This window comes from Arctopsyche grandis, chromosome 5, assembly GCF_051622035.1.
Source record: "Arctopsyche grandis isolate Sample6627 chromosome 5, ASM5162203v2, whole genome shotgun sequence".
Classification (NCBI taxonomy): domain Eukaryota; kingdom Metazoa; phylum Arthropoda; class Insecta; order Trichoptera; family Hydropsychidae; genus Arctopsyche; species Arctopsyche grandis.
In genome coordinates, this window is record NC_135359.1 from 13,583,555 (window position 1) to 13,607,328 (window position 23,774).

The window sequence follows — 23,774 nt, forward strand, 5'->3', positions numbered from 1 at the left end:
CTAGCCCTGTTTATTTGTATGTATCATGGCCGTAGCCAGGATATTTTTAGGGGGGGGGGCTGAAACACAGGCGCACCGCCCCCCCCAAGCATTTTTTGTATGCTTTTTTTGTTCCTAGAATTCGAAAATTGGGGTTAGTGTATATAAATATTAGGTGCATATATGTACATACTTTAGCACTAATATCTAGGTAATTCATCCAACTAGAATATCAAGTTAAATAGAATAATCGGTTTTTCGTTATTTTTATGACTTTTTCGGACCAAATTATCCAAATTAATTTAGATATTTTTTCGAAAAAAAATTACATAGTACGGTTTTCATGTTTATTTAATAAAATAATTAAAACATGTGTGTTAAACTCAAGGCACAAAGAATCCATACATGACTGTGTATTTAATATACCTTGATATAATTTTCCTAATATATTATTTTTTTTTATTTTGAGGGGGGCTGGTGCCACAATATTTCCCACCTCCCCTGGCTACTGCCGTGGTATGTATGTATATAGCCCACCCCCCTCAGATATTTTTAACACCTCGGCCCCTTGCGAAGTATATCCACCACTGGTTATTAAATAGAATTTTCAGTAACATACACATAAGTATGTAGGATAGGGAGGTTAAATAAAAAAAAAATCCTAATTAAAATAATTTATTCCAAATCATTCAATTGCTCATTAGAATCAACATCAAGATATGAAAACCTGGCTTCTGATGAATGATTTTGTTCCGATACGCGTCCTTGGGCGTATGGAGATTCCGAGTTGGTATTTACAAAGTAAAGTCCTTGCGCTCTTAAAAATCATACATAATCAATTAAAGCAATTCATAGAAATATCTCAATCGTAAAGCTTATACAGTAAATAATTAATTATTAATAGATGTCAAGGCTGATAACGACGATAAATGTCTGCGATTTTGTCGTGTAGTGATTAAGTTGTATAACACCAACGTAACTTCAACATGAACTGAACATCTTAACGACAAAGAAGAATTCAAATAATAATTAAACAATGCCGTAATTTGCATTGTGAAACTGCGATTTGCAATAGAAAAAAATCAGTGATTTAGAGAACAAATAGCGACCTGCGTGCACTTACCGGTTTATGCTTTTTCGCAACGTTGCGTTGAATTCTTATGTGAAACTATACACCCGGAGGAACATGTACAACAATGCCTAGTGGTGATGTGAAACCTTATAGTTGAAAGGTCGTATACATATGAAGGAAAATAATTGTTTGTGACTGTAATTTGGGTAATTTTCCCTTGATAAGTATTTCATCAAGTAAAACTAAGCGCACTTATAATTAATTATTGCAAATAACGTACGTGCGTATGTTTGAACATTTTTTTCTCAATAGTTTACTTACTTAATATTGCATAATTGAACTCACGCTTAAAAGGAATTTCATAAATTATTAATCGGTACATTTTCTCAACGATTTCGAAAGTTTTTACTAGAATTTTAGTATTTGTACAAAGCACCTATTGCGGCGATAAAATATGATGTTATTTTAAGAAAATTTTAATATAGAATGTAAGAGGATGTGATGAATAATTTTATTAGAATAATTGACTCTTTAGCATGGTGAAAGGATACTTAGTCACTAAAATGACTAAATTAAAAATGACTAAAGCGGCAGTCGCTTTGGTAATACCGATAACCTTTTTTTTTACTTTCATATTTTACAAAATTCAATAAATAAATTGAATAAGCCTGAGTGTACGTATCATATAAAATATAATTTTAATATTCATTAGTGCATGTATATAAAATATTTAAAAGTTAAAAGTTAATTACATATTCAGCAAACAAAGTACCAAAAAAAAAATACTATTGATACTAATTTGTTATGTCATGCATTCAGTATGCGTAATACTAATTGCACATATTCATTGATTTCAAAAAAGTATAATGGGTGCATACTTACGTATTTGGAGTATATTCTCCCATTATCATTTCTTCGGTTGAGTTGTCTGTAGTACACCAACCTAGCATGTAATAGATCCAAGAGGAGCATTTCATTCCGAAAAATCCGATATTACTGTTGATAGATTCTGCATAGTACAGAACTGCTCTCCAATGATTGCAACCAGATCGACCTATAAAAATTGATACATATAAATGTATTATATTTCTCGTGGAAATCAAACTGGAAACGACGTAACAATACTCATAGTAGCTCTTTTGTTACAAGTAATATAATACTATCCACGCTTATCTCACTGAGAACACTTTCTCCACATCGACGAATTCTGATAATAAAAAAGAATAGATGTTTCCAAATTCTGATTGAATCAGATCCCTCTATGTGAACATACTTTCTTTTTTTTAGTCGTGCACTTTCATTGGTTCGTTTTCAAGTCGAAAGACGAGCACGCGTTTTAAACGAAACGGTGCAAAACAAGTGTTATAAAATGTAAGAAAATTAACCTACTCATATTATCTCGACCGGTGCATCCTGGTTGTTGCATTCCTCCATTCATATAGAAATCGGCATGGCCAGTTGCTTCCAATTTACCCTTTTCCAAAGCATCCGTATGAACGATGTCCACAAATTTTGCATCATTTTTATCTAATTTTTGTCTATGATTCGGATTCGAAAACAGTGGCATCGCCGGATCAAGTCCTGTAATAGTTTTTTTTGTTAATCGATTTGCCTGTCTTTTGTACATATCGACACACATGTGTAATGTATGTAATTTGCGAATTATGTATATATGAATTGGGGACAAGTTTAAAAACGACTGATCGATGCTAAAAAGACAATGATCAAAGACACGACACATAATTTAATCAGCATTCAGAGAACCTTATTCTGCAAAGCGTATGTACCCATTATCAACGGTCATCAAATTAAAAAGTGGTTTGCGATTGCATTCATCGTACGTTCGTTCGTGTTTAAAACTCAAGGCGTTCGTCAAGTCAAAGTACTTCATCAAGGCTTTCAGCCGCGGGTACGGGTCGTTTTTTTTTCAGATTAGGTAATACTTGAAAATCCATATCGGTCATACCGGTTATTCTGTCGAGTTTGCCAACTTGCAGATGATTCCCAATTTCTCCCGACACTTGGGCACCCAGGCTGAAACCGATCACGTGAAATCTCTCTAGAGCGATATCTTTTCTGATTACCAATTCGTCTATCAATTGAGCGGCACATTTTCCTATTGTTGGAACGTTTAGTACAGCCGTAACGTAACAGGGATCTCTCGCCAATGGCATGTAGTCCACGGTAATTATATTAATATCGCCGCGTTCGAAATAAGCTGAAAAGTGATAAAAATGTTTAAACGTGACATTTCTTAAATTAGTACTGATATAAGTTATTACCTAGTACTAAAGTACAATCATTTTGAAGGAGATAGTATGAAATGGTATGCATAACATCCAATATTGTATCATAAATTTCACTAAGTAGAACAAATTATCAATTTTAATTTTTCCTACTTTAAACGCGGTGAAAATTGTTTACCATTTAGAAAATATTTTGACCACCATATGTATTTGTACATGCGCATATATCCGATTCCCCATGATTATTTATATAATATGCAAACAACTGTATAATGTTACATTCAATTCTTTGATCTTGGAGAAGGTCTTGACCACGGTACCGGTGACTATACATAGATTACAAAACAGAATATGCTAATACATATTTAGCCGGCGAAATGTTAAGAATGCATAAAACTTATACCGACAAATATTAACTGTATCAATTATGATAACGTTACAGCAATTATGCGTTTTGAAAATAATTGCTTTGGACATAATGATGTCGTATGCACATAAAAAACACCAACGTCACCTCTGAGCTTTCACTATTTCACTTTCAATCTTATTCACACCTAATTATACAGGCGTGCCCAAAGCTACAGAGGAATAGGATTCGTCAATATTACATATTTTGAAAACTAAACATTAAATAAAAACATTAATGTATTTTTTAGAAATCTGTTATTTTGAATCTTCCTATAGGAATGCACTGGAAAATAAAATTGAGAAATAAATAACTAAATTAGTAAATATTTTACCAGGTCTCAATTCTGGATTTGGAGAATAATCTCTATGCCCAGTATATCCATGAATTAATATTACAATTGGTAAATCTGGAAGGAACATCGCGCTTTCGATGGATTCAGGATCAGATACATCTAATTCGTGGGGACTATTTCGAATGTCCCTGGAAGAGTTTTAAACATATTCTTAATAAATACATTGCAATTCATAATTTTATAAAGAATCAAAATAAATACCTAGTGTAGAGCCAAAAAGTTACGTTTGGATTTGGACAGTCGCTTCCGGCTAAAACGCAACCTCCTGGAATATTGTAATCACCGACCACTCCGCGATAGAATAATGCTTAAATAATTATCCATTTTAGCAAGTGTATAAATGTATATATATATATATATATATATATATATATATATATATATATATATATGTATATATATATATATATATATATATATATATATATATATATATATATATATATATATATATATATATATATATATATATATATATATATATATATGTGTGTTTTCATTTCATTTTTTGTGAAGTTTAAAAAAAAGATTACCAGGTAAAATTATTAAGGTAATCATAATAATAACGCGTTTGTTATTTCACGACACGTTATGTCCGCACTGTAAAAAGGACGATGAAGAATGGGCCCAAGTCGAATTTTGTTTTGCGAACATGGAGCGAATATTAACATAAAATGGAGATATCGGTTCCATACAAATAATGCAAATTGCGGTCAGGTATGAAAGCTGCCCAAATTATGGCAGAAATATTTCATATTCGCAAATTAATAATGTGAGTGACTTTATATATTTATTCTACGGCTGATAAAACAAATCAAATTTTTAGAACAGTGTAAGAGTATATTTATTTTATATTTAAATATAAATTATAATTTGTAAAATTTTTCATTGCATTGAAAATTGCGACATCTATGATTTATGATAATAAAACTAAATTAAACTTTCGCAAAAATAAATTGATATTAGTATTTACAAAAACACACTAGATGTCTCTTGTTAAAAATTAGAAAATTAATTAAAATTTTGTTAAGTTGAATTTTATTATTAATTAATATGATGTGTGACTTAAATTCACGTTGTTGATTTTATTTTGTATATTATTTTATTAATATCCTTAATGAAAAATATAATAAAACTGTTGAATATCGACAGTTCGCCAACATTCTTGTAAGTAAAATATTAAGATTTAATTGAACGAAACATTCCAAGATTTGAGAATAATTGTTACAAAAAATATTTTTTCACAACAAAACCACAGAAGTCATGCTGTTTTAAAAATTTAACTGGTTTCGTTGTATGTACGAATATTATCAAGACTATTTATTGCTTTTGTCTTTGGAAAATTATCCTCATAGTATTTTATTGCCGATAATAATGTTACAAAATATATTACTAAAATTAAATGTTAAATGTATATTTATTTGCACAATCGAACGTTTGTGGAAAAAAATCTTGAACATTAATTTATTTTAATTAAAATGAATGTTCGAGTTTATAAATGTATGTATGTACATATGCAGTACAATAAAACAGAACATCACGGGTTTATCACAAACACGTTGTACAATATTTGGTGCAGGGAAGTCCTGTTAGTAATTGTGAGCTGGTTGCTGGGCTCGTTACAGTATTGAGGCTTTTCATTAAATGAAAGTGCTAAGTCAAAATTTTATTCTGGATGCCATCCTAAGGGATAAATTGATATAATCCGAATACATATAATCCGTTTGTATATTGAAACAGCACATTTCCCTATTTCTTGCTTATTGAACTTTATATGTATACCTCGGCATTAATGAACTTTGCATTATACTTCTATGTACTTAAATGTGAAATGAGTAAACGATACCCATTTTAGTCACCGACCGATATTATCTAATTTAATCAAAATGTGAAATGGAAACCTGAAAAAAATAACACAATACAGTACATTTTGCCGTGCACTAATCAAAATGAGTTTATTTTTGAGCTTGGTGACTTTCCGAGAAGCGATTTTTTTGCAAAACGAAGCTCTCAGAGCGCAAAAGCTCAGCTCGAAGCACACGAGCGTGCAATGTCAAAATCTCGTGCCGGCTGTGTATACCTGCGGCCGCGGCCGATCGGTCTAATCAGTGCGGGGGAGTCGCCTGCAGGAGAGGGGGAGAGGAGGGGAACCGGTGTGAAGGAGGAAGGAGGAAGGTGGAAGGTGGAAGGAGGAAGGGGCAACAGCGGGTTCTCTGCGTCAGTGGCCGCGAGATCGCAAGCGGGGGAGACGCGCGCTCGACATCTCGTGTTCAAAATCGCACTACACATTCCTCCCGCTAGATTACACGCGATTGTTACGACGCCCACTATCGCGCGAATACGCCAGTGTTGTGACGGAACCTTTCGCCCATCTCGGAGCTTAACAACCATTCAAAAGCATACGGAATAGTCGGTGTGTTTGCGCATTCGAGCCGGGAATACATTCGTTTCGTTAGTAATTAGTGGTGCGGGGTTGGCGTTGAGGATCGCGACAGTTACGCGATAACATTAGAAGGCTGTCGCGGAAGCGGTCAGCCGCCATGTTGTGAGAGCGAGACGGAGCACACGTGCGTTTGCTCTCTCCACAGCCGCGGAGACTTTAACGCGCGGGGATCTTCGAAACCCAGTCAGTGCGTGCGGTATGACCGGTCGTCTCTGAGATCGTTCGACGCTTACGCTACGACGTCAGACGTGTTACAGTGAACCATGATTGTGAAGAGAGTGTGCTTGGTTTGGCGATAGCGAATCATCATCATCATCACCATCACCATCACCATCGCACCACGAGACGATCGTCGCACGATATGCGGCCCGTCGGGCTGCTGCTGGCGACGGCCGCTGCGTGCGCCCTCGCCGCGGCGCCCCCCGCCGTGCAGATGCAGTCTCGCGCCGTGGACACGCGTGTCACCCTCGACATACCCGAGGGACGACCCAGAGGATCCCTCGTCGGTTACATACCCACCAAGCCAGGCTTCACCTACAGGTTTAACGAACCCCCCAGAGAGTTCACCCTCGATCCCGACTCGGGCGAGATCAAAACGGACGCAGTCCTTGACCGGGAAGCGCTCAAGAACGATCGCTATGATTTGGTCGTACTCTCCAGTCAACCCACTTATCCTATAGAAGTGCGAATTGTAGTCACGGACATCAACGACAATCCTCCAGAGTTTCCAGAGCCGAGCATTGCCGTTGCATTTTCGGAAAGTGCTGCAGCCGGAACGAGACTCCTCTTGGATGCCGCTACGGATCGCGATACAGGCGCTAATGCTGTATCAGACGACTATAGGATAATAGATGGAAATCAAGATGAAAAATTCCGTCTTGCACTTACGGCGAATCCTAGCGGCCACACTTCTTACTTACACCTAGAAACGACAGGGAAACTCGACAGAGAAACGCGTGGATTTTACGTTCTAAATATATCCGCACGCGATGGAGGAGATCCACCAAAACACGGTTATTTACAAGTAAACGTCACAATTTTGGATGTAAATGATAACCCTCCAATATTTGATCATTCCGACTACATCGTTTCGCTAAATGAAAGTGTGCCGCCTGGTTCTCCAGTACTTCAAGTCATGGCTACGGACAGCGACTTGGGTGACAATAGTAAAATCACATATTATTTAGCAGATACTGAAAGGCAATTTACGGTCGATCCGGAGTCGGGAGTTATATCTACTACTGAAATTTTAAACTGTCCTCAGCAAAGTTGCTCGACGGTTACTCGCCATGGAAGTTCTTGCCCGAAAAGTTGTGTTTTTACAGTGTTCGCTCGAGATCATGGCTCTCCGCGTCAAGATGGAAGGACTTACGTTACTGTGAACTTAGTCGATGCTAACGATCATGATCCTGTAATTAAATTTAGGTATTTTCCATCGACGGCTAATTTCGCAACTGTAGACGAGAACGCTGTGAATGGCTCTGTCGTTGCGGCTATGTCTGTTATAGACATGGATGAAGGGCTCAACGGCGATACAGAAATAAAAATCATATCTGGCAACGAATTGAATCATTTCCGTTTAGAACACACGCCAAGTTTTGATATCGTTCGCGTGAATGGAATTCTGGATAGGGAAGAAATAAGCAAGTACAATTTGAGTGTTGTCGCTACGGATAAAGGAACTCCTCCGCGTACAGCCACGGCTTTTCTCATCATTCATGTCAACGATGTCAATGACCACGAGCCTGTCTTTGAAAAATCTGAATATTCAGCTATTCTCAGTGAACTTGCACCGCCTGGAAGCTACGTCGCCGGAATTACAGCAACTGATGAAGACACCGGAGTCAACGCAGAAATATTCTATGCATTCACATCGGGAAATGAAAATCAATGGTTTTCTATAGATCCTACTTCCGGATTAATTACAACAAGAACGGCTCTAGACAGAGAAGTGCAAGGGACGGTTGAACTCAAAGTGTCAGCTCGGGATGGTGGTCCAAATCCCAAATGGGCATACACGCAATTGAAAGTAACTATTTTAGATGAAAACGACGAAGCTCCACAATTTTCGCAGTCTTACATAAATGTTAGTTTGTCTGAAAATACACCAGCGCATACATTAGTTGCAATGTTGACTGCTGCAGATCATGATCAAGGTACAAATGGCAGTGTGACATACACTCTTCAATCAGATGTTCAACAAAAATATCCAAACACTTTCGCATTAGATTCTCTGACAGGACAGTTGACTACAAAATTGCAGTTGGATCGTGAAAAAATTTCTGAATATGAAATTCATGTTATAGCAAAAGATCAAGGATTTCCACCACAATCGTCAACTGCCACTGTTTTTCTCAATGTCCAAGATGTCAACGACAACAGTCCTGAATTTTATCCGCAAAGATATTTTTTCTCCGTTGCTGATGATGTCCCTAAAGCCACGTCACTGTTGAAGGTTTCTGCAACTGACATTGACGATGGAGATAATGCGATAATTGTCTACAATTTAGAAAGTGGAGGTGAAGGCTTATTTTCCGTCGATAAATGGAGTGGAGTTGTAACGTTACAAGGAAATTTAAGAAATGTTCAAAAGCCCCTATACAAACTAACGATATCATCCAAAGATAGAGGCGAAAGAAGAGCAATGGAAGATTCGATAGTTGAAATAATCAAGGAATCGTACATGGAAGAATTGGTTTTTGATTTATATGGAGGTTATGACTTTCAAATCGTAGAAGATAATGGAAAAATTAATGCAAAAATTGGAAGAGAAGTCGGAAAAGTTAAAGTTAGAACATTGAGTGATACTGTGACATACACAATTGTATATGGTGATGTTAAACGTGCATTTAAAATTGACGAAAATTCTGGCCGCATAACCACTGCCCGTAATATTGACAGAGAGGAAAAAATGATGTATAGTTTGACAGTTGTTGCTCGTTCAGGGTTAGCTTATGGGAAAACTATTGTTAATATATCTGTACTAGACGTCAACGATAATCATCCATTGTTTTCTAAAGATAAAGACGAAGTTCACATCGCAGAAAATACAGCAGTAGGCCAGGAAATTTATTTTGCACGTGCTAGAGATAGAGATTCTGGAATAAACAGTACTGTGTCGTATTCACTCACTTACAACGTAAACGATCAATTCAGAATATCAGAAGCAACTGGCGTAATTTATTTGAACAGGCCCATTCGGGCTGAACCTGGTTCAGTTTTAACTATTGAAGTTACTGCTAGTGATGGAGGATCGCCTCCTTTATCTTCGAAGCATTCAATTATGATACTAGTGGACGATGTCAACGATCACACGCCGGTATTTGATCATACTTCGTACGAAACATCTTTGCTGGAATCGACTCCTGTGAATGTAAGATTTTTTGCATTGTCGGCTTCAGATGCTGATTTGAGATTGAATGGCAGAATTACGTATTACATTTCTGAAGGAAATTCGGAAGGAAAATTCGGCGTATTTCCTGATGGTTATTTGTATGTTCGAAGTCCTTTGGATAGAGAAGACAAAGATTATTATTCTCTTACGGTTACAGCCAGCGATCAAGGAGATCCTCCGAGAAGTTCTCAAGTTCCTGTTGTCATACATGTCATTGATGAAAACGACAATAGTCCTGAATTTACAAATTCCACTTTTACATTCAACATTCGAGAAAATGAACCACCCGATTCTTTCGTTGGAAAACTAATGGCAGCAGACAGAGACATTGGACGAAACGCAGAGTTGATATTTTCTCTTTCGGCCTCTCAAAATGATTTTGTAATTGATCCAAGAAACGGTTTCATCAAAACTCTTCATGTTTTCGATCGTGAAGCGCTTGTTCAAACGACAGGTCAAAATATAATTACATTAGAAGCTACCGTTACTGATAATGGAATAGTGAAATTACGCGACAAAGTTAAAGTTAATATTTATGTTACCGACGTCAACGACAATCCACCTAAATTTCTACGCACACCGTATAAAGTTCAAATTTCGGAAAGCTCTCCTGTAGGGACGCAAGTTATTAGAGTTTACACTTTTGATGCAGATGAAGGATTAAATGGAGATGTTTTTTATTCTCTCAGTGATGGAAATGAAGGTGGAAAATTTACAATAGACGAAGCGACTGGTCAAGTGTCTCTAGCTAAACAATTGGATCGAGAAACGAGACCGAAATATGATTTGACAGTTGTAGCTCATGATGCCGGATTGCAAATGAGACTCAGCTCATCTACAATAGTGACCGTAGAAGTTCTAGACGAAAATGATAACGCACCTGAATTCACTCAAACGGAATCGAGAATATCCGTAAAAGAAACCACGCCGGTTAACACGGAACTAATGCAATTTCGCGCAACGGATGCCGATCTAGGGATCAACAGCGAAATAGTTTTCTCCATCGCGTCGGGAAATCGAAAAGATTCATTCAACGTCGATCCTCTGACTGGAGTATTAGTCTTGCACAAACCTCTGGATTATGAAGACTTGACATCTTACGCACTGAACATAACCGCCTCGGATGGTGGCAATCCTCGTTTATCAACAACAATTCTCTTTTCAGTCGCGGTAATAGACGCCAACGACAACCCGCCGAGTTTTCCCAATACGGCAATAGTGAGACAAATACGAGAAGGGATACCGGTTCACACTCCTATTGTGACGGTGACCGCGGAAGATCCCGATTCGGGAATAAATGGAAAGGTGTCGTATGTGATATCGCATCAAGATCCAGAAGATCATAAAAGACATTTCGGTATAAACGCAGGCACTGGAGTAATACACACGCTTTTGTCAATAGACAGAGAAGCCATAGATACGTTTCGCCTGACGGTGGTGGCTTCAGATCAAGCCCAACCGGAATCCAGTCGCTTGTCGGCAGAAAAACTTGTCACAGTGATCGTGGAAGACATAAACGATAATGCGCCCGTGTTTGTTTCCATGAATGCGGCCGTATTGCCGCGGCACGATGCTCAAACAGCAGCTAGAGAGGGTCTGGTGATAATGAACGTTTATGCGAGGGACTTGGACTCGAGTACTAATGGATTGGTGACGTACGAGCTGAGCAACGTTGACATGTTCAAGCTTCACCGTAGCTCAGGCGCTTTGTCTCTCAGACGTCCTGCCGGAAGATTGGAGCACCGATATCGGCTGGCCGTGAAGGCTACGGATGAGGCTGTGCAGAGTGAGCGGCGAAGTACAGAGACGTACATCACGGTGATAACTGAAGGGGTCGAGGGTGAGGGACCCGCGTTCGAGAGCGACGCTTTGGTGGGCAGCGTTTATGAAAATGAACCTGCTGGGACAAGCATTTTGGCCGTTCGCGCTCGCCTCGAAGGCACTGAGGTAGAGTACTATGTGACAAATGTGACAGATGGTGGGAAACAAGTGGACAGATTGTTTGACATAGACCCGCGGTTGGGCATCCTGTCCACCGCGGCTCCGCTGGATCGGGAGGCAGCTTCTGCCTACGACGTAGAAGTCTACGCCATTGCTGTTGCCGGAACAATCAGAACTTCTAGCACTAAGGTTGGATTACACTTTTACTCTTTTATTCGATTTGTGTTACCGTTTATTTATTTAATCTGCGAAGTACACTTTATTACTCAAAAAAAAGTTGGAATGTAAAAAGCTCTGTGTGACAATATATATGGGCTCATCTTTCACGAATAAAATAAAATTTCTCGTATCTATAGGTAATAACATGGCGTTTCCAGACATATACCTATATATACATATTTGCGCGGTGTATCAAATCCGCGGTATATTTGTTAAAATGCTTTTACAGAACATTGCGGTTTTGTTTGATGCCCGAGATTCATCGTCCGACCGCATTTTGATATATTGCAAATCGCACCTCGTGCATTTTTGTGCTAGGGCACTTGAACGAGTCGTTCAAAACAATATTTAATTAAATAAAATAAGTGAAACTGATAAAAAATTGTAAAATTTGCGCAAAATAAATTGTATTTACTTTTAAATTCACTCGTAGGTATGTACATACATATATACTACATACATATATTGTCGTAAAAGCTATTTGTTTTCAAAACGACTCGTTTAAGCACAATGTGCACAAATATTTTGTAAGATAGTGTGTACAATCAACTCGTATTGTTTGGATAACTTCCCACTTTGTACGATATTGCTAAAAGGAACTTTTAAATGCGCAAAAATTCCGCAAAATTAGCCATTTACTTTTTGTTAAGAACAACCGATTGTCAATTTTCACAAGACACTCAAGTCTAATTAGGTGAGAAGCTGTTTTTTCGAACAAAACAAAGAATCAATTAAAAGTAGCAAAACAAACAACAATGCGCAATCAAGACGTAATGCGAACAACATCTGCACATTCATTTTGAATATAGCACGGTCATCTTCAAATTACAGTATATATTACAGTAGGTGTGTTCAAAAAATACCAATACGATAAATTTAAAATATTTTAAACGAATTTTAGTAAATCACCTTTCAATTAGCATTGCATACGTGTAAAATTGAAAACAATCAAACAAAGCACAGATCTTCAGATCTCCAGTATTTTCACTGGAGATCTGAAGATCTCCAGTGAAAAGGTATCTATTCTTACAGGTATCTATTCTTTTTTAGAATAGATACCTGTAATTGTAGATATAATAACCTCATTATTGATTTTTCAAGGCATAATATATAGACTACACATTCAACCAATATAAAATATTCTTAAAGTCTCACAATAATTTGATTGTAATTCATATACTGGTCAAGGTTCGTTCCAGATATATAAAAATATTTTAACCACGATCGATCCTAGCAATGATTCATGTTTTAATAGATATATGTAAATTTTGTAAATATTTGATTGTTTATTCACTGTATTTTTTATTCATACCTTGTAGAACCTATGTATGTACATCGTTGTGTGTGAACTAAGTCAACTTAAAATGTGATGATTGATTTGAGCAGTGATTTCACACGTGAATATGTCTCATTCCACGAACTTTTATGTCTACTCGCGTACAAGAATAGTGGATCGAATATTGAAATTCGCGATGATTTTGATTGTAATTAGCGATATCCTGTGTGAGTCCGGGAATCTGCATGTAGTGTCCGTTGGGCTATCTGGAGCCTGGGGCTACACTAAAAGCGCATTAGCTTGGAGAGGGCCATGGCCCTCTGATTTATGGCCCCGCCGGGACTCCCGCTACAAATGAAGGCATTCGGCCGTTATTAGCGCGCCCGAATTCCTGCACTCGGTTTCGTATCATTTGCATTCCTGTCTCGTTATTAGCGGCTGCTTCTCGCCTCTGCCCTCACCCCGCACATGCCTAATGACTGCACACGACAATTATTCACGCGAGACACCTCCACCTTACGATCCATCAGTACTACCCATCTTATAAGTCCAGTTGTATCGCGTTAACCGGCAATGATTGTGATAAGTGTCCGCTTCAAATCAATGGTAATTTAAATCTATCAACGTGCGTGCGCTTCCAATTTCATTCAATGATTTTTTTTTTTGATAAAAACAATACAGATTTATAACATACATACATATCTATACCTATACATACTATGTGAGTTGGAATGAAAATCGGATTTTTTCGGATACGAAGTTTAACAATCCTGTTCGACATTTTGATGTGTGATCGTATTTGTTTCTAATGTGTAGTGCAAGCAAAAACTTTTTTTAATTTATTGTCAATTAAGTATATACAATATGCTTTTCTTTTCTTCATTTTACAAACATGCGTATAACATGCAATGAATCACGTACATAGTATAAAAATGTCTTCAGGTTTACATTCCTGTACTTTTTCTGTTGCTATATTATGTATATACATAGATCTCCATTTACATACATATGTACATATGTTCTTCTTCACTGTAGGTTTCCATATGTCTTCCATATTCCATATTCCCTTTGGGAAAAGCGTTTTGCGGCACAAAAACGAGCTGTCCACCCACCCAGAGCTAAATACCATTACTTCACGCCATGCAAATGCATTGTTCATTTGCTGCGCTCGAAATAATAATAAAAAAAATGTATTCGCATTAGAGTCTGACAGGTCTGCAAACAATACATAATGATTTACAAGCAAGCTGCGGTCGAAACGACAACCGATAGTCGAACTGCTTTTATTTGAATCGAGGCAAATTTATTGTATTTCAATTTCAGCATCAAGATATAGCACGGTAGCTGGCTCGTGCTTCGATCACATATTGCATATACCTACCTACCTGCGCCGTATTTCATCGAGTATTAATATTTCTCAAATTATCGTTTTCATTTAATAATAATAAATACACATAAAAGTTCAACATGGCAAACTGGTACAACAATCGTCGTTTTATCGAACGTTGCGAATCAGTTAAACGAGTCGATTGTGTAAGTAAGCTCTTGAGATGACTTTCTCTCCAATTGTAATTCAGTTGGGGCACCGCGACAGTCTTAGATTTTATAAGTAAGGGACATATTTAACCAATGAATATCATATCTCAGCTTTTTCCTGTCGTTAAGCAGCCGTTTATAGATTTTGATTTCTATATTGATGTGATCACTGTAATTTATTTTTTTAAATAATACAAGTAACGTGTTATCAGTGCGCTTTCACACGTATGTATCACAAGCATTACGAGGTGAGATCCGTGTATGTGTGTTATTTTGAGCTAAATTGTGTCAAGTTGAGGCGAACGTGTGATGTGCGAGCATGAGCTTAATAGAAATGTAAGATAAACACGTGGGAATATCGTGATGGTGAACACCCAGCTAGAGCTGTAATATCAGAGTTAATAAACTTCGTGGCTAATATGCGTGAAGAGATACGCCGTTGTTGTAAATTGCGTAAATCAGGATGCATTTAAAACGAAATAAATTTGTCGAATTATAATAAAAACACGGTATGCAAAATAATGTATCATGTGCAACTTCTTATTACATATCTCGATGGGGCATCCTCGACCGAATGCCATATTTCATAATAAACACCCGATCGCCATCTGAACTAAGAAAGTAAGAAAGGCAAAATGTCAAGTTGTTTTGGCATAGTCATGATTTACGAAGTCGTGAACCTTGCGCTTTGGAGAAGCTTGAAAGAAGAAATATTAATCCGCATTGAAAACGCAGGCATTCACATTTATTTCGTTATTTATTTTCAAGTACCGTTATCAATTTCATCCCTCAAAATGTATTTATATACAGGATAAACTTAAATATGGGTATATGTGCATACAAAAATACATTATGTACATATTAATCATTGAATTTCGAGCCGTAATCAAATATTGAACTGTTGACTGCTTATAATAATAAATATCACACATGAAAATTAGTGCATTTGTACATATGTTAATTTGTTAAACAGCATCTGAAATAAAATTTAGACTAAATATTAGAGCATCGCATGACATTTTAACTTATTTTATGGGAAATGGATACACAGCGCAAAAGGTTTATGAAGTATTTCTTTCGGTTTGAAAATTGATTAATTGATATCTCAAAGAATTATCTGGAATAAATTAATTTTGAATACAAGTGTATTCTGTATAATTAAAAAAAATTGTGCTCAATATCACACAAAACTAGCGAACAGTACTTGTCATTATGTGCATTCTGTTCGAGATTATTCCATATAATATAAACGCTTTATAAGTAGTTTTCGATTGCTGGTTTTCTGCTTCCTTTTTGAGCGCAAAAGGCGCAGATAAATAAATGAAATAAATCTCCCGACACGAAGTGGAAGAATGAGAAGTGTCGTAAAGTAAATATAGTATGCGAAGCTCGCGAGACAGAGATATGAACGAGCGGTTAAGCTAGCAACGGAGCTGCTCTTGTGCTATGTATCGACTGTTGCATTTACCACATGGGAATGCACACATGCAACCCGTTCAGAGCAAACTGAGCACGTACCTGTGGCACTAATGCTCCTGTGGAAGTGGATGTGGATGTACCCTAAGAATGTTTTGTGTGCACAAGTGTGCGGCTCCAGATAGGCAGGCTCTTGTTGCTCTGTGCATCGACCGCAACTGTGCAAATCCAACTGGCCCTTTTGCTGAAAAACGTTCATTACCCTATCGCAACTCCTTCTCAGCATTTTTTTCCGCGTTTCGTATTCAACCTTGGCGATTTATATTTATATCGTAGATCGAAGCTGAAAAACGCGTCAACAATAACGTCAATGCGTTAAGTATGCGCCGTGTATAAATTGCAATCCGGTTGCCGTTTTGCAAAAAATTAAGTGTCGCAAGGTAAAGTTGTTTTTTTTATTTGGTTCTTTCGAGAGTAAAATAAAAATCTCACACCGGATAACCGCTTAAGGTAAAACTTTACGTTGGAACTCGCGACGCGAGGAATTAACTAAAATTATTAAAAGCTCGCAGTGATGGACTGGAACATAGTTTCGTTTCAGACCGCATTCCGTCAACGCAAAATTATGTCTACTTTTTCCAAGAATAGAAGAATCATCCCTTTTTTGCTTGGCATCACATAAAATTTTTCAAATTGTGAACCAACACACGATCCCTTTCGTACAAGCATCTTACCTACTTACATGATCATTAATTAAAACTCACAGACTTTTATCTGGAAATGCGTGGTTCGATTTTCAAACGATTAATTTATTTAATTAATTATCTTTAATGCTTCCGCTTTTTCAGAACGTATAGAGATTAATTAGCAAAATTTTGATGCATAAAGTTAGATTCGTCTGCTAATTTGGATAATTTCCAATATGAAAATTCCTCACAAAATACACGCCCCACTGTATTTTCTTTCAATCATTTTTTTTTCATTCTTGAAATTCCAAAAGGGAACATTTTTATTTCTTTTAATTTGATTCAAAATCATCAATATATCTGTGTTTTTAAACTTTTAACTTTCTTATAAAATATCATTTACTCAGATTCCATTTCAACTATAAACTTGTTGAAAATTATAATAATTTTTTATGTAATCGTCAACTATATATTTTTTTTTCATCTATTTAAGTCATATTATTCCGTAACGTAGTTGCCGTTTTTATTTATAGACAAACTTAAATCTCAATTCATTGTGTGTAGATACGTATTTCGTCTATTTTTGGTGTGTTGTATTTATGGCGAACTTCTTAGGATTAAATGCAATTATTATCATTTTTGTCACCCACACACACACACATTAGCACATGAGTACGACTATAATGTCATAAATTGGCATGTATTCAGAGTCAGTCAATGTCGCAAACAGCTATTGCACAGTTACGTATATATGTATCATCCACGCGGAAGGCGTCTTCCAAATTGAACCGCCAATAAAACTATCACTGCTTTTGCCAATCTGCAGACGAGTCCCTTCGCACAGACGACTACACGTAATACATGCATACATATTCTAGTAGTTTTTATTATATCCCCTTGGTAGCGGTAGCGGTGTGGGTCGAGGTCCGTCTCGTTCCCGGGCCGTGTACGTCGTTAATGCAACGTCCGCGCTATCGCGGCTATGCTCACATACCCTCGAGCGTAGGTAAGATAAAAACAGGTTCGACTATCTATCATTATTGAATAAATTTACCGAAAAATGCGCGATACATAGTTTTACGGCTCACAACTTTAGGGGGGAACGGCCTCGATCGTCGTTATAAAAGTCTCTACACAGCCGCACTCACACACGCACACCTGTTAATGTATACACACACGGACGTGTGAACGTGCCTTTATAAATAAGCTCGCATGCCCGTGTGTGTATGTGTATACATTTTCGCTCGATTTTTAAAGCTCCGTTTTCGAGGAAAGCACACCTACGCAATAACTTTTTAATTTGACGCGGTTACGTGAAATCGACAAATCTTAACAAATTGACGCTTCGCGTATATAAATTGTTTAATTATATCGTTCGAGGACAGATTTAATCCGAGTCGAAATTTAATGTGACTTCCGATTTCTAATTTTGTGCAGGTTTTATATTCTGTGAATTTGGAATTCGTCTTGAAGCGCGTATTTTATGTGTATATGTATGTATGTATGTATGTATGTATGTTTTCATAAGATATTCTGCTTATTGCCAATTAAAAAAGGAATTTAACTAAAGTGTTATCTTTTCAATTTACTGTTGATATTGTACTTTTGTATTAATAAAATTTTTGTATATATAATACGCAGTAAACAGATGCAAATTGAAAATTATATGGTTTTCACATAATCGTGCGGAATTTTATCGAACGATTTGATCATTTGACGCATAAAAACTCGTAAATATTTGGACGAGATAAATGAGGAATATTAAAGAAAAAAAGCGATTGGAAGAATAATAATACTCTTGACGAAAAAGAAATTTTATTTTACATTTTTAGTTACATATAAATATACCTCTCAAATTCAGAACCTGCAGTTTAAGAGAGTGCAGAAATATTTTATTACACAAGTACTTAAATTCAAAAAGTTTATTTTGAAATTCTCATTTACAGTAAATAAAAATCAGTTTTATATCTATATATAAATATGTATACTTACATACATACATCTGTACATATGTATATGCACATATTTTGACAAAGATTATATAAAATATTTCCAAAGCTTTCAGATACAATATGATTTGGCAAGGATGACCTCGAAGCCCTTTCGTATGTACATTGGAATTGCTCAACAAATTCGCGTATCTATTTTTCCAATGGGTGTATTATCCACCTTCCACCATAGACAAACTATAAGCAATTACGCACGGCGTATGCGTGACTCATGGACTGACCCAATGACCCTCTCGGGTTGTGGAAGAATGGGCGAACCAATCTTACGTGTAGGCTTCGATCTGTACCATAACTCGGTCAGGCGAGGCCTTTATTTAGCAGTAATCGCTCATGTAATGACCAACCACTGATTGATAAGCGGAAAATGTAGGCTAATGCAACATTTTCCGTAACGTAAGCCGAGTGAGAGATTTGAGTTTGCAGCACTACTTATACATAATGTTGTGGAACGCAACGAAGTGGTATATTTGTAGTTAGTACGCAGATGTTGAGGCTGTAGGCCTCAATAGCAGGCCCGGATTTTCCGGATAAATGATTAATCGAGGCTTAGCAACGAGTCTGCAAGCTTGAACGACAATCGTTATGTTGCACACTATATTTTTGAATATTAATCTAATATCCGGTATTGTATTCATTGCGATTCAATAAAGCACTCACGTAATACCTAAATGTATTCGTATGGATTGCTTTATGATGTAGTTAAAATTCTTTTAAAGTTAATATTTTATATTCATACTTTTCTATTTGTATTATACTTGAAGTAAATTTTACTTTTGTATAGGTCTTAAATTTTGTTCCGGTATATTTGGCTTATGACCGTTTTTTTTTATTTGATGCAAAACGTCATATGAAATTCAACAAATTGTATAAACAAATAGTCAATATTTTACACATTTTACACATAATTACAAACCTATACCAAACATTTTACACATTTTCTTTCTGCCTCTCAAACTAAGCAGTTACACCATCATTAAAAGTAACAATAACCGTCAAAATATAAAGAGGCAAAGTTTGAATTGTATGTATGATTGTAGGTACGCTACATTAATGGAAATTTACATATATAAAATGAGTAAACCTCTCCTAGATAGAATATATTCCTTTGCACATTCCAAACTATAATAATAGTATCTACATCGATCACATTCAGTGCGGCAAGCAATAATACGCATATTGATTTTCTATATATTGTATTGTACAAGACATTCTCTCCAAAATATATTATTGTATGAGCTTTTCCAGAATCGGCATCTGGAAAACGAGTTCCAGTTCGCCTCTGTGGACTCGTCGAAACGGGGTCAGATCGAGGGAAACTCATGTCCATTTGCTATTTATTCGCGTCATTAAAATCTCCGTGTTATGTTGCTATGAATTATTCGGGCCGCGGCGCCAGAGTGGTGAATTCATTGACTCAAATGCCCACCGACACCCACACTCGAAATACCAAAAGCATAAACAATATGAGGCTTTGCCGTGTTCGTACGCCACTCTGTGCTGCGTTGATAATCATGCAGCGCCGCGCAGCAGCGTAATGAAATATGGACCCAAGACCCTGTGTCTTTATAACGCGCGCACAAGCTCGGCTTGATTAATTAAAATCAGGTTCCTTATCAGTATTTCGCACGAATATGATTATAGAAAACGATCATTTTTTTCGTTTGATACGTGCGTATTATATGGTAGGAGACGTATGTATGTAGAAGAACGAATTTAAAATTAAAAAAAACACGTCGAAGATATTTATAACGATGTGAAACCATCAATTCTGGCACTATAATTTTTTAAAAATTGCTTTCTGTACAATCGGTGACACTATCGAATTATTTATTTTAGCGTTGAAATTCTCCACGATGAATACTTCTCGTTATTTTTCTTTAATTTTTTTTTTGCAACGATATATCATTTTTTTACTTCTCGTATTTATTCGTGAACGGTTGTACAATACAACGGCCACGCGATACAATTCACTTATGCAAAATATTATAATTGTCGATTAGCACGCTGGTCTTTAAAATTTTTCAAAGGGCGATTTAATGTTTTGTATCGACGTTTTATGACTCGTATAAATTACGTGACAATTTTTTGCAGGTTATGGAGATTTAATTTATCACGTCAAGTGGTATGCGATTGACTTTTTTATCAAAACAAAACGAAGGTACATACATGTTCACAGTATTTCGAAATTCATAGTTCAAACACTGTAGATTTAGAGATCATTGAATTGCAGATTCGTTCGCACTCTGGTTGAATCGATTGTTTTCTAATCGGATAATATTTATTATACTCATTTGTATATGTATAGTATGTATGTAGTAATGAAAATGGAAAGTCATTGCATAAATCAAGGCTGTGCCAGATCATACGTTTAATTTGACTAAACATTCACAGTTGATACCAAATTGCATTTATATGTATGTAAGGAGGTAGGAATACACGTCTTATTATCCAAGAAAAATCTATTCCTCCAGCTTTTGTACTTGTATTTTGACCACACGATGAACAATTGCTCTGTTATATAAACTACGTATATATGAGCCGTTAGAATTGAAAGTGGCATAAGTCCGTTTATCCTGCTTTTCGAAAATTCTGGACATATCGAATTGAAAGAAGTAATAACAATTTGTGAATTTTTAAAAGTCAAAACAGAAATAGTGTTTTTGGAACTGAAAATTGGACTTCCGCCTACATACATTTTACAGTTTTTGATGTGTAATAGTGTAACGATAAATTTTACTACAAAAAATCTTATCGGATTCCAATTTCTGAAAAGTGACCCGTCTTTACCCATTTATTTCGGTTATTGAAACCTCAAAAGAATTCTGATAAAATTTTAACCCCACATATGTATTTAACAAATTTACATATCATACACAAAGTTCAACTGAGTGTGATGTTTTGGGCTATCAAGTATGCCTCTGAGACGATGGTGGTTACGTGGTGTTTTTGATGGTGGTGTAATTATTTAATTCGGCCGCCTTTAGATTGCATCGGGACCGCTAATTGCCGGCCGCCCCGCCCTGGGTCCGCCCCTGGCCGCCGCCTTTCGGTAAACACTGCTTTTGTCTCGTCACCCACACCCATTGCGAGCACGCAGAACCTCAACATGTGTACCTACACATAGGACTCCCTCAGAATCCGCGAATAGCGACCTCATCCTCACAATCTTAATAACCCGCGACATCGTGTCCCTGGTGATAAATTTGAATCGGATTAATTTTTACGATTATTGGCTAACGTACATACATATATAACGTTTTGAGGAGATTCCTCCTTGCCATGCCAATTTGAATTGATCAAACACATCGTGCTTTTAGCGAGACCGTTGGTTCCGAGAAGATCAAATATCGAACTTGTGTACATATATAAAGGTAGTTGTTGAGAGGAAGGGGAGTGAGTGAGAGAGAGGGAGAGAGAGAGAGAGAGAGAGAGAGAGAGAGAGAGAGAGAGAGGTGGACAGAAAAAAAGTAACAAATTTAATGCCATCGTGACGCAGAGAGCACAAAAAGCATCTTATCGTGCGCTCCTTTATGTTGAGATAATGCCATTTTATTTTGCAATTTTGGTATGCGGTGACTTTAAATGGAAGAAACTGTAAAAAGATATTTGAACGGACACGTACCTCTGCGCTTATTATCATCGGTCGTTGTGTGAAAAATTGAGAACAATCTTGGTAATGAGCTCGCCACATAACGGTACACATTTGATACTATTTTTATGTAATCGTATCTAGTGACAGTACGTGTAAAAAAAGTCGGCTGTTGTCTGTTGCGCTCAGCACATGCTACAAAAATTGATCACAAACCAATGTGTGTCTGCAGTCTGTAGATTCTGCATATTTAAATTTGATTTTAGAAATATGATAGTTTTAAAAATGGATACAAATAAAAAAGACTTGTAAAAATTGTATAATGGATAATAACGGAGTGAGGTTAATAAAAAGCTTGTAAAAATTGGGTAAGATGATGTAAATTTGGAGAGGGTTTCACCCGGCTGTTGACGATGAAACACTGTGGACGACGACAGTGATGATGCTAATGCTATTAATTATAACATTACTAGTGTTGTACCCGATGACATATCATCGCATGGGTGTTGGCATATTAAGTTATTAAATAAAAATAAATTAAAATAAATGTGTTGGTACGATTTAAATATATTACATTTAATATTTATATTTAATTGTTTAGTATGAAAAAAAGGTAAAATTTACCTACATACATGTAAACAATATAAAACACCAATAGAAAAATTAATTAATTAATTAAATAAATTTTCAATAGATGGCGGTAAATTCTCTGTCAAGGGGAAACATTGGTAGCAAGTAGTATATATAGAGGTTTTTTTCTTTTGTTATTGAATTCGTATATACGTTTTGGCTGTGGTTTAGCTGTAACGTACATATGTACATACATACATGTCGAATCGAAACGACTATTATTGTACGGCGAGCGTTATCTCAGATAGACAGACAGACACACAGACAGACAGAATAGTGATATTATATATATGATGAAGTAGATAGTCAATTATAACTAAATAAATTGGTCTAGTAATCGTATTGCAATGGTCTAGTAATCGTATTGCTGTGATCTATTATAATTTGCTTCACTTTTAGTTTGTTGATTAATTTATAAATAAACTATAATTTTCACGTAACCGAGAATTGATTATATGATTATAAAATTATTGTGCAGTTTTATGGACGATTCGTGAGATAGGAACAAATATTAATTTTATTAAGAGTGTAGGTACTTAAATAAGTAATAAGAAGCAATGGTATGTATTCCGCGCGT

At 36.4% G+C, this 23,774-nt stretch overlaps 2 protein-coding genes across 2 annotated transcripts in view; one reads left to right on the top strand and one right to left on the bottom strand.

Moving 5' to 3' along the window:
* Nucleotides 1-639: 639 nt before the first annotated feature.
* Nucleotides 640-6,449, bottom strand: LOC143912331 (pancreatic lipase-related protein 2-like). Its single transcript, XM_077431616.1, has 8 exons — nucleotides 6,139-6,449; nucleotides 5,922-5,959; nucleotides 4,260-4,365; nucleotides 4,038-4,186; nucleotides 3,018-3,269; nucleotides 2,441-2,632; nucleotides 1,934-2,105; nucleotides 640-796 (listed from the first exon to the last, which is right to left on the bottom strand). Exons 1-8 carry the CDS (start codon nucleotides 6,447-6,449, stop codon nucleotides 655-657), a joined length of 1,362 nt encoding a protein of 453 aa, XP_077287742.1. The 3' UTR covers nucleotides 640-654.
* ft (cadherin-related tumor suppressor fat) overlaps nucleotides 6,285-23,774 on the top strand; it is a 173,761-nt gene continuing 156,271 nt past the window's right edge. Inside the window, exon 1 of the mRNA XM_077430468.1 lies at nucleotides 6,285-12,025. Coding sequence (XP_077286594.1) covers nucleotides 6,863-12,025 — 5,163 coding nt within the window. The 5' untranslated portion in view covers nucleotides 6,285-6,862. The remainder of the gene's footprint in view (nucleotides 12,026-23,774) is intronic.